This window comes from Peromyscus maniculatus, chromosome 22 (assembly GCF_049852395.1).
Source record: "Peromyscus maniculatus bairdii isolate BWxNUB_F1_BW_parent chromosome 22, HU_Pman_BW_mat_3.1, whole genome shotgun sequence".
In the NCBI taxonomy this organism is placed as follows: domain Eukaryota; kingdom Metazoa; phylum Chordata; class Mammalia; order Rodentia; family Cricetidae; genus Peromyscus; species Peromyscus maniculatus.
This window is the reverse complement of record NC_134873.1, coordinates 19,121,168-19,136,287: the sequence shown is the minus strand read 5'-3', so window position 1 is coordinate 19,136,287 and position 15,120 is coordinate 19,121,168. Positions and strand designations below refer to the sequence as shown.

The following is a 15,120-nucleotide window of genomic DNA, read 5'->3' as shown; positions in this document are numbered from 1 at the left end:
TGGTAACAGAAGGATCAAGAGTTCACAGCTCCAAGAGTCAAGTTTCAAGGCCACCCTGGGTTAACTGAAACCCTGTCTCAAGACAAATACCAAACACCACCCCGTCCATCCACTTATCACAGTGGCAGTCCCTTTTTGACATTTTCCACAGCCCAGGGGCGAGGGCCAACCTAGGAGGCTATTTCTGATTATGGCCTTCACGGGAGCCCCTTTAAAATGCCCTCAGCCTTTTGGTAAAGCTGTCGCAGCTGCAAATGTTCCTATGCTCTCCAGGGTGGTCAGGCACTGCCCAAAAAAGCAAAAGTTGGGTGTGGCAAGCGTGAGCAACATCCGGTCAAGTAGCACCCACACCACGGGGCTGCTCCCCTGCACTGAACTTTATTGGTCTCCATTGGAAACTGCTCAGGAGATCACAGCTTGCTCACCTCAACTTCCACAGCCTCTCACACAAGCCCCCTCCTCCCCCAACTCAGGGGGTGCAGAGTGATTGCTTATTAAATGGCATATGGCCCGGCAAGAGGTGACCCTCTAGACACTCGCAGGCTGTTCTTCCGGGACACACAGATAGCAGTCTGTCACATCCACAAGTTGTAAAGCCAACAACGGAAGCCACACTTGTTAAAACCCCCAGAAACAGCAGCAGCAGCAGCACCACCACAAATGGTCAATAAACATATGAAAAGATAACTTAGCCTCACTTGTTATTTGGGAAATGACAATTAGAATCATAACAGGACACCGCTTTCCTACCCAGTCTATTAGCAGGGTACAGCAGCTAGCTAGCTGTGGTGTAAGGTGGGATCAGCGTGGCCCTTTTCTAGCAATTTGACAGATTTTGTAAAATGCGAAATGCACACTCTTTCCACTCGGACTTCTCTTTTTTTTTGTCTTGCGGAAATACAGAAGCACACAGAAGCAGGCTAAGCCTAGCACGCATGCAGACCTTGCTTCAGTCCCCAGCACCGCATAAACTGGTCTGGAGACGGACAGCTATAATCCAGACACCTAGGAAGTGAAGGCAGACAGGGCTGAAGCTTGCTAAACTCATCTTCAACCACATACCAGGGTTGAGGCCAGCCTGGGCTACCCGAGACCGTCCTCACACATACCAAGGATGTTGTACTGCCACAGTATGCCTGGATAGCAAACTACGGGGGTGGCATAAATGGCCAGCAGTAAGAGTCTGGTTAAATAAAATCATGGCAATTCATACAGTGGAAATATAATAGTCATTATGTGGCTCAACTGGCCACCTTATTGTAAGTGAAAAAAAACCAAACTGTAAAATGAAACTACAGAATGTTGCCACTCATAAAACACAAAATTGTGAGTCAGTGTTACATGTTTAGACATACAAACAGAAAAAATTGGCATGTATGCACCAGACAGCATCGAAGACCTCTCAAAGTATTTTGTTATCTGTGTGTGTGTGTGTGTGTGTGTGTGTGTGTGTGTGTGTGTGTGTGTGTTTGTGATTTCTGAGGCAGTACCTTACACTGTAGCCCAAGCTAGCCTGGAGCTCAGTAGGCAACGCATTCTGGCTTTGAACCTGTAGTCATCCTCCTGCCTCTGCCTTCTGAGTACTGCTCTGATCTCAGGCTGCACTATTATGTCCAGCTCTAGAGCATATTCAAAGAATTAAAATTGTATGGGGGGAGACTGTTTAAAAATAAGAATGTGCTTGTGTGATACTTACATAATTTATATAATAATAATTTGTATCAAATCATCTGAACATGGAGGCTCATACCTAGAATCCTAACCCCGGGGGAAGTAGGCAGGAGACTGCAAATGTTCAAGGCCAGCCTGGACTGTTTTACAGAGTTCTGTCTCAGAAACTAATAAAAACAGGAGCCAGCAAGATGGCTCAGTTGGATGGAGCATCCACCAGCCAAGCTTGAGGAGCTGAACCTGGGGCCTGTGGGAGGGTGGGTGATCAGATCCACAAGGTTGCTCCAGGTCTACATGCACTCCATAGCACACACATGTACACATAAACTCATTTGCCTGGGGAGGCGGCGGCACACGCCTTTAATCTGAGCACCTGGGAGGCAGAAGCAGTCGGATCTCTGTGAGTTCAAGGCTAGCCTGGTCTACATAGAGAGACCATGTCTCAAAATAACAAACAGCAAACAAGTTCCTGTCCATGCCAACTCTAAGAAGAGCCGTAAAGGCTATATGTTCTTTATTAATCCATATACTTCTGTGTTTAGGAGTCTTTCCTCATGCAGCCCACTTCAGGCAAGTCCGTCCAAGGGGAGGGCCTGGTGTTGAAGTCTAAAACCCCCGCATTTGCACAATGCCCCCTGAGGCCTAGGGACAAAGCCCCCCCCCCACCTCAGGAATGTAATGGACAGCCTAGGGTGGGGGCAGGGTGCACCTAAGGGCGGAGCGGGGAGGGGAGACTGGGATTCTTTGGCCAGACCACAGATTGTTACTATCACAATGCAATATTATCTGATAAGCATAAGGATGCAGGAGCCAGGGCCCAACCTTCCAGCTGGGAGCCAGAGAAGATAGGAGATACCCTAGAGCCTGGAAAATGGGAGGCCTGCCTGGAAGTGATTTAGGATCGCCAGGGTGAGTCCTAACATCCACCACAGAGCCCAATCGCTGGGCTGATTTGGGAGGTCACAGGGTTGAAACATTGGGAAACAGCCAAAATTTGTCTATGTGTTGGATTGGGTTGCGGGCACTAGGGAGCCGCCATGGGTTCTGTAGCAGAACTCAGTCATTTACTACATACAGCAGGGCTGGCACACAGCAGACAACAGCCTTCCCCTTTCCATCAGGAAGTCCCATTCAGAGATGAAGGAAATGGCCAGTTTCCCTTATCACCTGTTTGAAGTGTATTTCATTTGTACAATTTAAGTTATTTTTTTAAAAGACAGGTCTGGGGTGGGTGGGAGGGAGGAGAACAAGGGAATCCGTGGCTGATATGTAAAATTAAATTTCATAAATAAAAATTAGTGAGAAAAATAAAATAAAAGACAGGTCTCACTTGCTACATACACCAGGGATGGCCTTTGAATTCAGAGACCCACCAGCCTTGACCTCCGGAATGCTGGGATTAAAGGCACAGGCCACCTTCTGGAGTTAATGTTGGGCAGGTGAAACGGATGGATCTTACCCACGAGCTGAGATGTGATTGACGAAGAAGGCAAAGGGAGCTTCTTACTTGTGTATGGCACTGGGACCCAAGCCAAGGCAAGCGTTCTCCCCCTAGGCTACACCCCTAGCCCTAGGAGAGGGACTTTTAGGGTGGGGAGCCAATGGAAGCTTCCAGCAGGCCACACAAGCCCTTCAGGCTTGAGCCACACACTTCCATTCCTGAAAAACCCTGGGAACTTCACAGATGAAGTCATCCCTTTCGAAATGCTTCCCTCTCTCCTCCCAAAATTCCAGTTCGTCCTCTAAAAGCCCAACTCGGCCTCTTGCTGATGAATTTAGTCTGAGGCCGGGTTCAGAGCCGTGTACTTTCTGTAGGTCACTGAGCTCACAGGACTTCGGGCAAAGGGCTCAAAACGTGCCTGAAGGAAGTTTCAAAGCAGAGGTAACTATTGCATCCCATCCATGTAGCAAAGGCCGGCTGGTGGCATTGCCTGGGATGCAGGTGCCCTTGTGGCGGTAGAGGCGTGGAGGGTGGGGGTGGGGGTGTGTGGTTAGGAGTGGGGAGTTAGATCTACGAAAGCCTTTCTAGTCAATCTGCTACATGTGGGAAATGAAGGTGGGTTCAGAGGCACAAATGTGATCCCAGTACTCTGGAGGTGGATGCGGGAAGATCAGGTGTTCAATGTCAGCTTTAGCTACATAGCAAAGAAAATAAATAAATAACCCTTCCCCCAACCAACCCCCCAAACCAAGAAATGCAGGTAAGTAGGTCAAGAAGAGGGGACCCGAGGATACCCGAGTAAAGGGGGACAAAATATGCTGCTGAGAAATGCAGGAAGTATAAAATTCAGGGGCACCAGGAAGGCCCAGGGAAACAGTATCAGAAGCAAAGGTCAAAGGCTAAGGAGCTAAGGTGAGCCTTAGAAGCAGGTGTGTGTGTTTTGGGGTGGTGGTAGTGCTGGAGAGCTAGCTTAGCAGTCACGAGCACTGGTTCTCGAAGGCCCAGGTTCGGTTCCCAGCACCCACATGGTGGCTTATAACTCTTATAACCATCCATAACTCTAGTTCCAGGGGATCCCACACCCTCCTCTGACCTCTGTGGGCACCAGACACGCATATGAGGCAAAACAGTCATGCACATTAAATAAATCTAAAAGGAAAGAAAAGAAAAAGAAATCGGGCCCAATCACATCAGATTCTGCTCCGTAGTCTGGAAAGTAACTGTGTTTTCCCAGCAGTTAATCCTACCCTGTCCCCTATCTGGGTGTGGCGTTTAGAGCTAAACTCTTAAGAAACCTAAACTCTAATTGCATTCTGGCCCCATTCCCCCCCTGTCCTGGGGGGCTGTGGCCAGTCCAGGATCGAGGGATGTGTAGTTACAACTTAAAAAGACCCGTGGACCTCGCGGCACTAGAAGTCACAGAGTTCATTTCATTGCTAGGAAGCAGATTTTGTTCTGAGGTCACAGGCACCTCCAACAGTTCAAACTGAATCAATGTTTTCCACTTTTCTGTTAACACTTAGAGACCAATGGCGTCTATGTTGGTTGGGGTGGAAAAGCAAATGCCCAGATGTGGCAGACTCACTAGAAAAGCTTTTGATAATTGCTGAAGTAGGTGACAGATACAGGTATATAGAGAGATACTGATATAGATAGATGTAGATATAGATATATATGTATGTATAGATATATGCATATATTATATAATAAATTTCTTGTTCTACTTTTGTGTATATTAGCAAATGTTTCTTTTCTTTTCTTTCTTTTTTTTTTTTCCGAGACAAAGTCTCACTATGTAGCTCTGGCTGGCCTGGAACACCCTAGGTAGATGAGGCTGGCCTTGAACTCAGAGAAAACCCACTGTACTCTGCCTCTTGATTGCTGGATTAAAGACATGAGCCACCACACATGGCCAATGTTCCTAACTTTTTTTTTGTTCTTTTTCAAGACAGAGTTTGTTGCAGAATATTAGTTTGAGATGTGTTACATTTGTTTATGCTGTGGAATATCTGTTTAATGATGCAACAATGTGTTGCATTCTTTTATATTGCATTTGTTTAACTCTGTGAAGCTGTGTTACTTTACCTGTCTAAAACACCTGATTGGTCTAATAAAGAGCTGAATGGCCAATGGCAAGGCAGGAGAAAGGATAGGCAGGGCTGGCAGGCAGAGAGAATAAACAGAAGGAGTAATCTGGGGAAAGAGGATTGAGGAGCAAGAGAAGGAGGAGGACTCCAGGGGCCAGCCACCCAGCTACACAGCAAGCCCTGGAGTAACAAGTAAAGAAAGGTGTACAGGATAAAGATAAAAGCCCAGAGGCAAACGGTAGAAGGAATAAATAAAGAAAAGCTGGCAAGAAACAAGCCAAGCTAAGGCTAGGCATTTATAATTAAGAATAAGCCTTCGTGTGTGATTTATTTGGGAGCTGGGTGGTGGACCCCCAAAAGAGCTAAAGAGTAAAGAGCCAAAGAGTAAAATACCAACAACTACAAGGGTTTCACTATATAAAAGCCTTGGCTGTCCTGGATCTCGCTCTGTAGATCAGGCTGGCCTCAAACTCACAGAGATCTGCCTGCCTCTGCCTTCCAAGTGCTGGGATTAAAAGCGTGTGCCACCACCGTCTGGCTCCTAACTTATTATTATTTTTGTTTTGGGGGGATCGGGGCTTGCTGTGTGTGTGTGTGTGTGTGTGTGTGTGTGTGTGTGTGTGTGTGTGTGTTGGGGGTGGAAGTGCTTGAACTATGTGGTGACATACAGACCAAGCTGGCTTCAAAGTTGTATCTTCCTTCTTCAATCTCTCAAATACTGAAATTATAGGTGTTATAGGTGTATACCATCACACCTATCTTACATGCTCTGAGGTTAAATTTTAAAACTCTTACCTACATTTGTCTGTGTGTGTGTGTGTGTGTGTGTGTGTGTGTGTGTGTGTGTGTACACAGCACCTGTGAGGAGGATGGAGGAGTTGGTTCTTTTCTGTGTCAGTCCTGGAGACTAAACTCAAGTGACAAGTTCCCTTACTGGCTGGGCCCAACTTGACCACTCAAATCTTGTAAAAATTTTAGCTGAAACTTACAATTGATAAAAAAACGGACCTTCATTTTCTAGGAGTGGGAAAAACCCTTCTTCCTGTGACCTCCATGCGCTGCTTAAGGAAGGAGATCAGACCCAGGTCACCCCCTCAGCACCTCCGACTCACGGCTCAGGAGCATGGCACACAGAGCCTGAGTCCCAGAGCCCCAGAAGAAGAGAGAGAACAGCGCACTTTCTGAAGGTGCACCCTGGTCTTAGCACCAGGGCTGAAGGCGCCCCTCTCAGAAGGATGATTTCTGCCTTCCTGGATCCCAAGGGAACTAGAAAACAATAAAGCAGCCAGGACCATGTCCCCTCCCACTCGTTTGGAACTTTCTCTAGGGCCTCTGGCACATACTGTCAGATAGCCTGAGGTCAAGACCCTGCTTCCTCTCCCTCCTGGTGGAAGTGGTACCCACAACTCTCCTTCCCACAGCTGATCTTAAAGGATTGAGGCTGCCTAGGTCTTTATCTGACTTCCCACCTCCTTCCCCTTGGCAGCCCTGGGCTGCTTCCAGCTCCCTCCTAGATCCCCCAGAGGTTCCTCAGGAAAAGTACCAGCTCCCTCAGGCTTGCCCAGTGTGGGGGCACGCCCCCACCCAGCGCAGCCACTGTCTAAAGGAACCAGCTCTCCCAGACACACTTTCTCCCCAGGTCTCCGGTGGCTCTCCAAACCTCTCCATTCCTGCACAGGGAATTCTGAGACTCTGCCTCTCTGCCCTCTACTGCGCAGGCTCCGCAGACCTTGTTTTGTTTGCACCTTGGTACCTGCAGCCCGACGTCCAGCTTCCAGCTCCTTGGCACTGAGCTCTGGATCCCAACAACTCGTCCTCCCACCAGAGCAAACACGGCCATCCCCTTGTGTGTCCAGGCCACAGCTGACAGTGTCTCTCTGACCTTCCCGTCAACACGCCCTGGAGCCTATCACCAGAATGCAGCCAAAGCTGTCCTGTCTCCACCGCTGCCCCCTGCACCAGATTCATTTCTCTCCACGGACACCGTCCACATCTGGACACTCTTGAGAATGGAGACGCCACCTGGGTGTCACCGAGCCTTCAACCCCCTTCGGTTCTGTCCCGCTCGCCCATCAGAGCATCGACTCCACACGGGCAGGAACGCCGCCATAGGCACACGCTACCTCATTCACAGCTAGCACCCCCAAAACATGGGAGGACAAACGAACCCCACCACCACCACTGCCGGGTAGCAGGTTTCTGGGAATTCTCGGAGTTGACAGCCTCAGCTCCAGCCTGACGGGAGTGGCTAGAACTGAATTCTGGGTTGCCGCTCTCACACTCGGCACCAGGGACAGAAGGCGTCTCACCTCCCTTTTCCAACGTGCCAGCCACTCGTCCCGTTTCCGCTTGCTGATGTAGTAGGGGTCCCCTGCCTGGAAGGTGAGTCTTGGCATGGGCCGCTGACGGAGGCTGGACTCCCAGCCCAGACCACCCCGCAGCCGTCCACGGGATCCCTAGGACAGAAGACAGACAGACAGACGTTAAGGCAGGCGGAGGTACCTCTGCAGGGTTTGCCCCTCCTAGAGGGGAAACGGAGAGGGGGTCACTCATCCCACACAGACTACAGGAATTCTGGCTCCTGGCCAGAGGGGGGTTGACCCCAGAATACAGAAGGAGGGATTCGAAGTCGGTAGCCACACGTGAACTCCGCTGCCGAGGGGAAGTGCTTGATCTCCGGAGGGGGATGAGCTGGCTGCCTGGCTAGGGGACTTCCAACCTCCACCCCCCCACTTCCTCTCCTTCTCACAAAGGGACACCAAAGAAGGGGCAGGGACCCACCCTCGGGCCCCCCTCACACACACTCGCCACAGTCCGTCAGAGAGGTGGCTTTCTTCTAGAATCAGGATCCAGAGCCCCTGGGGGTGAGGAAAACACTTGCCTCCATTTTCATGGATTCGATGTTGGTCTGCTTCTGTTCTTTGCCTGTGGAAAGGGAAGCACAAGGAGGCTGTCGACCAACTCACGCGTGGCTCAGAGGAGCCTGAGGGGTGGGGTGGGGGTGGGGGGGAGGCTCCTTGCATGTGCCGTCCATGCTGGCCTACCAGGTGCCAGGCTGGCTCCAAGGACCCAGAACGATGTCTGGAGCAGAGACGTCCTGGCCCAGGTTCCAGGCCCAAGAACATAGGAATAAGAAAAAAGTCGCGGGCCTGGTTTCTGGCCCACGGACCCTGGTCCCAAGTTCATAAAAAAAGGACTTCGAAGCAGCCACCTTCAAAGCACCTTCAAAGCAAGGAACAGGAGGGTGGAGGGGCAGAGCGGGGTTGGACTGAAGAAGCCAGGCTGTTCACCTCTTTGTGTGAGGTCTTAGAAAAAGGTGCCCAGCCGTGGGCAATGGGTCAGCTGGCCCAGACCCAAGTGAAGCAGCGCCATCTTTCGAGAGTCTCTCTTCACTGTAAACAGTTCTACATAGTACGGCCCCATTACTAACATGTCAACTGTCCTCCATTCCTGGCCCGCTCTCGGGTCATCGAGATCAAGTCTGGATTCTAACTGCCCCGGGATGACCTCCCTAACCTCCGCTGTTTCCTCACCAACAAAGTGAGACGTGTGAGTTAAAGATTGGCGCGTGAGCAACTAGTGCATGGAGCAGGGCTTGGCATACAGTAGGCGCTCAATATGTGTCGGCATGCCTCCGCCCCAAGGGACTCCTCCTTCCCCTGTTTTTCTGGCTTTTCTCCAAGTTCCTGGACTGGGCACCGATTCCAGTTCCAGGGAGGGACATCTGGGCTGGGAACAGCAGTCCCCACAGCGCCATCTTTAGGGAGGGCTCTGGGCTTCTCGAGGCCAGACATGCGACATGCGGGCAGCCACAATCTTCCTGTCCGCCTCGGCCTGCCTGCCTGCCCAGCTCCTCTCCCAGCCAGCCCGGCTGCAGCCAGCTGGATGGCTTCTCCTAGCAAGTGGGGAGACTTGGGCCACCTTTCCCCTGGGTGCCTGAACGCCTTTTTCTGAGGCTGAGAAAATACAGGGCTCGGCCCCCCCCCCCACCCCGGAGCAGGAAGGTCACTAAGGCTGGCTCACTCACGTCGCTTGGTGGGTACGGGGAGGAGGAGGAGGGGGGTACGGGAGACAAAGAGCCCCAAACGGAAAAAACAGCCCCTGCTGCATCGCCTAGCTCAGGAGCGGAAACCACCCGCAGCATTTACGGCTCTGAATTTTGAGCCTGGACGTTTCCCTCTTGTTACCAGACGCGACCTGGGGTTCCTCTCTGCACCTGCCCAGGGCGCCCCACGGCCACGTGTGCCTTGCTCCCATCCACAGGGGTGGGTGGGGAGGAGGCAGGGAGAGCAGAGCCCCTGCGGGACACCCCGTGGGCTGTGGACCCTGTGGGTGGGAGGCGTGCCGCTGCTGGGCCCCCCGTGGAGGCGGTGCGGGGGAGGAGCGTGGTGGCTGTCACCCGTGTGGGGGTGTGTGGGTGGGGGCGTGCGCCCCTCCCAGCACAGGGTCTGTGGTTGGCCTTTTAAGGCCTGTCTCACCCGTCACACCCATCTCCATCTCTTCCTCCACGGCCTCTCTCCCACCGCAGTCAGCTCCCCACTTTCCACGGGGTTCCCCCTCATGCGCCTTCCCCGGGGGGGGGGGGCAGGAGGCTCCCACCTCTGGGACCGGCCCCTCCCTCAGACCTCGGTGCTCGGCCCAGGGCCCAGGCTGCCAGGAGGGGGCGCCTGCCCTGGCTCGCATTCCATGCTCCTGCTGAAGCTGCAACAGCTTGCAGCAGCAGCCATGCAGCAAGCTGAGGGTGGTGAGTGAGGCCCCCAAGCTGGCCCACGCGATTTGGACTGTCTATGGACCTAGGAGTTTCCTGAATACCCCCCTCCCCCAACCCCAACCCAGTGGCTTTGGATTACGTTTATCAGGAGTGATTTGTTTATTAGAATACAAGAAAAGCTGAGCTGAAAAGAAGATGTGGTTGAGTTTGCTCCATGTTTCACCCGAGGAAACTGAGGCCGGGTGAGCAGAGCTGTAATCCGATTTCGGGGCTCCTGACTCCCAAGTGCGCTACCACCACACTGTTCCATGTTTCCTTTGCCAGGTCTCTGGCCCCCAAGGTCTCCCAAATGGAAACTTCCTGAAACAGTTTCCAACTGGCTTCTTTCTGGAATTTTCTCCCCGACAGACTGCGCATGCCCATGCAAGTGATTGATCGTTCTCTCAGCTGCGCGCGCACGCACACACGCACGCATGCACGCACACATGCACTCTCTTCCTCTCTCCAGCCTGGCCAGCACATCAGACTGGCTGACACAGAATGCTGGGCGGTCACTGGCTCTCTGCTCTCTGAGGGCTCCCTCTGCAGACCCAGGGTGCCAGGGCCAGGTGTGCCTTCCAGAGTGGCCCTGGAGGATAGGAACATGACCCCAAGACACCTCGGGTCCTGGGGACAGGAGAGGTCAGGGGCCTCAAGTATGTCCAGCAAGGACCATTCCCAAGTTCTCTTCACAATGAGACAATATCCCAGTTGACAGGACAGATGCTAGACTTATATAAGCACTGCTACTGGACCATATTTGTCCCCATGCTCAGCCTGAGCAGAGCAGCCTTATGCTGACCCCCAGCCATTCCTCTGTCTGTTACCAGGCTTCCTGTGTCCCAGTCTGGATGCCGGGGCTTTAAGTAGCTGAGGAGGACCTTGAACTTCTGATCCTTTGGCGTCCACCTACCAAGTTCTGAGACTACAAGTGTGTGCTTGTACACCTGGCTTCCTGAGACAATAAGGTCTTCCTCACAGGGCACAAGACTGAAGCGAGCGGTTTCTCAGACAGCACGAGGACCTACAGAGCCTGCACCTTGGCTTCCCAGTTACTATTGACACAGCTGGACCATGGACCACTGGGCAGTGAGGGTACAGTGCGTTGTGCCGTATAGGCAGGCGCCATGGGTTTCCAGGAAGGATAGATGGAACTCTGCTGTGAGATATTTGATTACACTGTATAAAGATATGTCACTGTGACAGGTTTAATAGAAGACTAAATGGCCAACAGCTAGGCAGGAGGTATAGCAGGAACTTCTGGACAGAGAGAGCTCTGGGAAGAAGAAAGGCAGAGTCACCAGCCGGACTCAGAGGGAGCAAGACACACAAGAGGAGAGGTAAAAGCCACAATCCATGGGGCAGCACATAGAGGAATAGAAATAGGTTGATTTCAGTTATAAGAGCTAGTTAGAAACAAGCCTAAGCTATAGGCCGAGTTTTCATAATTAATAATAAGTCTGTGTGTGTGTGTGTGTGTGAGAGAGAGAGAGAGAGCTGGAGGAGAGAGAGAGAGAGAGAGAGAGAGAGAGAGAGAGAGAGAGAGCTGGAGGAGAGAGAGAGAGAGAGAGAGAGAGAGAGAGAGAGAGAGAGAGCTGGAGGAGAGAGAGAGAGAGAGAGAGAGCTGGAGGAGAGAGAGAGAGAGAGAGAGAGAGAGAGAGAGAGCTGGAGGTCCAAAGACAAATCCATCTACAACTCTCTGAAAAGAGTCTTGGAAGGTGGGGGGCTGTAGCTGAGTCTCCTCCTTTCTCGTTTGAAGTCCTTGGCTGGGCATACACTGTCAGCCCACTGCTGGAGCAGGGACCAGCCTCCACACACCAACACACAGGCCAGAGCTGCCAGGAGGCCGCTGCACACCTCTCTTGGATATCCAGGGTCACTCAGGAGTGCCCCCAAGGTCAAATGGAAGCCGAGACTCAGGGTGTTTGTGCCTATCACGTTCGGACTTGTCTGAAAGTTCCCAACCCAGCTTATCAACTCCGCCATTTCTTTACCTCTTAGACGGCAGGCAGCCTTTGCTCACCTCCCTCCATCCATTTTGCTTCTCAGGGCAGACTGCTCCCTCCCCACACCTGCAGCAGCCCCCTGACTTCTCACCCCACTTCCCAGCCCCTTTGAACCGTTGGGGAATCTACATGGGAAGTCATCTTTTCCAATCACAGCCTGTCAGGTCGGTCCCGAGAAGGCAGCTAGGAAAGCCTGGTTTGGCCACCTGCCGCCCACTCCCTGCCCACATCCTTCCTCCTTGCCCCATTCTCTCACCTTGGAATCGGTCTGTTCTCACTCTCTCCTCCCCACAGCCCTCACGTGACAGGCTCCAGTACATCCCTCCATTAAGACAGAATAACCGGGGCCAGCTTAGGTCCTGAGGTCCTAGCTCCTCACGGCCCTGTATCCCCTTACCCCAGGAGCACGGTCCTCTGTACACAACCGCGCATTTGATTTTGTTATTAGTTTGTTTTGCTTTTGAGAGAGGAGGCTGGCCTAAAAATTGATGGGCAGAGAATGACCTTGAACTCCTGACTTTCCGTGCTTTTCCCAAATCCTGAGATTTGGACACTGTACCAGTTAATGCAGTGCTGGGAGTTAAGACCAGGGCTACATGTCCGGTTCTAATAACACATTTGAAAGGGCAGAGTCTCTACCAACTGCGAGGTCCTTGAGGACAAGAGCCAGGTTTCTGTTCAGGATGGTCTCCACAGGCCGGCACAGGACCTGGCACACACCACACATGTTTAGTGAACACTTGTTGGCTGAGTGTGTGCCTAAGAACCGAAATACAGGCAGGGAAAGCCTTAAAAAAAACCCTCAAGGTCAAAGAGCAAGCAGCCTTGGAACTCTGGCTCTATCCTGCCTAGCAGGAGGGCCTGCCTTGGCCCTGGCTCTGGGCACCTGCCTGGGTCTGATCCAGCACTCCGGAGGTGAGTCACAGGAGCACACTGTCTGGCTAGGAAGGGTAGTGAGCTGGCTGAGCTCTCCTGCATATCTGCCATTGTGAACTGCAGGGGGTGTAGGGGGCGGGGGAGGGGGGCACTCTCCTCCTCTCTCTCTCTCCTCTCAAGCTCTTCCAACACTCCTCTGAGAGCCACACAGCACAGGGCACCAGAGCAGAGCAGAGCAGAAGCTCAGGAGCAGAAGTTGACTAGTCCTGGGTTGGAGGGTTAGTTCAGTTGGTACAAGGCTTGGCCAGCATGTGTGAAGTCCAGTGCCCTGGGCCCAATCCCCAGAACTACATAGGAACAGGCATGGGCAGCCAAGATTGCTCATCAGATAAAGGAGCCTGTGGCCAAATCTAACAATGTGAGTTTGAACTCCAGCCCAGGGATTTACATGCTGGAAGGAGAGAACAGAATCAAGGTGTCCTCTGACCTCCATATGTATGCTATGGCATGCTCAAGTCACATACATACACACACACACACACACACACACACACACACACACACACACACACACAAGTAGTTAATTAAAATAGGCATGGGGCGCACGGTTGTGTGATCCCACAACTCAGGAGGTACAGGAAGCAGGATCAAGTTCAAGGTTGGGGCCAGACAATGATGGCCCACACCTTTTAAGCCCAGCACTCAGGAAGCAGAGGGAGGCAATATCTGAGTTGGAGGCCAGTCTGGTCTACATAGTGAGTTCTAGGCTAGCCAGTGTTACATAGTGAGACCCTTTGAAAGAATAAAAAAAATAAGCACCAAAGGCCAGAGGCCAGGTTTGGAGGCATGAACAAGGGTCACCTTCTAAGCTGTACTTTCTTCCTGGACTTAGGACGGGCTTGTAACACCTCTTGAACAAGACCATTTGGAAGAGTAAACAGAACGAAACGTAGAGCGTGCTTTGCACATGGTGGAGCATCGCAAATATTTGCTGAATAATGAGTGGAAGAAATTCCAAAATAAGTTTGGAAACCTCTTTTTTTTTCCTGGAAATATTCCCTCTTCTGCATAAATATTAGGTTTGGAGTCATGCAAAATAAGTTATGCCAATTAATCAATTTGCTCATGCCATCATACACACTTGGAAGGGGAGACTTTCTGAAATTAAAATGTACATATGTAAAACAACCTGGCAGGGCCCCTGGGTATCAATGTGATAATGGAGGAGGAGGCGCTGTGTAAACTGTGAAGCCCGGGACAAATGCTAGCTGTCCTCATTACTCACTTGTTTACAGCTTGCCTGGCCCTGAAATCTCTGGCTTAACCTGAAAGAGAAAAGTGGGCAACTTTCCAAAATTCCAGGGCCCGGGCCACCGAGTCCCCCAGATGGAGAGGTCCGAGCAGGGCAGCGCGCAGGCGGCCTCCTTCGGCCCTCCCCTCCTCGGTGTCCGCTGTCACAACTCACATGGTGGCAGTTTACCACGGAGTCATCCAAACCACCGTGTGCCAGGCTGGCTCTCTGCACTGGGACAGGGCAACATGGCCTGGGTGGTCCTCATGAGCCTAGGCAGGTCATGGGTAAGAGTAAGCCAGCAGGCCAGCTGGCAGTGGAGGGAAACTGAGGCACACAACCAGCATAGAAAGAAGAGGGGGGGCACTTATTACCCCAGCTTAGCATCCCTTGACATTATGCAAACCCACTGTTGCCTGGTGCAAGAGCCAGCTTTTCTTCTCCCCACGAAGAGCCAAAACTCCAGATTTTCATGTGGAATTTCTTGATTTTTTTTTTTTTTTTAAAAAGACTGGCAACTAATGTTTAACTGTTTAGCACACTGGGTGGGCCAAGTGAACATGGACACAGGCTGTATTCATCCAGTAGCTTCTAGACCACTGCCTTGGCAAGCCGATGGTCAGCTTCCACCTTTGCCCATCGTCCTGAAACCCGCCACAGACCCGAGCCTGTGACTCTCAGGGGCTCAGAGGGCCCGGAAGAGGTTTCCCTCAGGCTGGGACTCACCCTCTTCCGCAGAGGCTCCGCGGCCTTCCTTGGTGGTACAGCAGCCATTCTCCACGGCTCGGGAGGATTCCGGCGGGGTCTCCGTTCCCTCTCCTTCAGCTGGGGCCCCACCCTTCTGCCCTGCGGCCGGGCTCCCCTCCTCAGGCTGGGGTTCACTCCGCTTTTCCAAGTCTCCATTGGGTAACAGATCTGAGGAGCCAGAGTCCTGGGCCATGGGCTGAGACTTGCTGGTCACTGCGGGGTCCTTGGGGGTGTCACTGGTTTCCACCTGG

The 15,120-nt window shown here is 52.1% G+C and overlaps 1 protein-coding gene across 5 annotated transcripts in view; it reads right to left on the bottom strand.

Annotated features, from left to right (window-relative positions):
- Dnmt3a (DNA methyltransferase 3 alpha) overlaps positions 1-15,120 on the bottom strand; it is a 110,310-nt gene that overhangs the window by 32,463 nt on the left and 62,727 nt on the right. For 4 of the 5 annotated variants that reach the window (XM_015999964.3, XM_076558822.1, XM_076558821.1 and 1 more), the window contains exons 4-6: positions 14,849-15,116; positions 8,081-8,124; positions 7,509-7,655 (exon numbers count right to left, since the gene is read on the bottom strand). In XM_015999964.3, coding sequence (XP_015855450.3) covers positions 7,509-7,655; positions 8,081-8,124; positions 14,849-15,116 — 459 coding nt within the window. Of the gene's footprint in view, positions 1-7,508; positions 7,656-8,003; positions 8,125-14,848; positions 15,117-15,120 lie in introns of all 5 variants that reach the window. The other variant, XM_076558824.1, reaches the window with a different exon arrangement.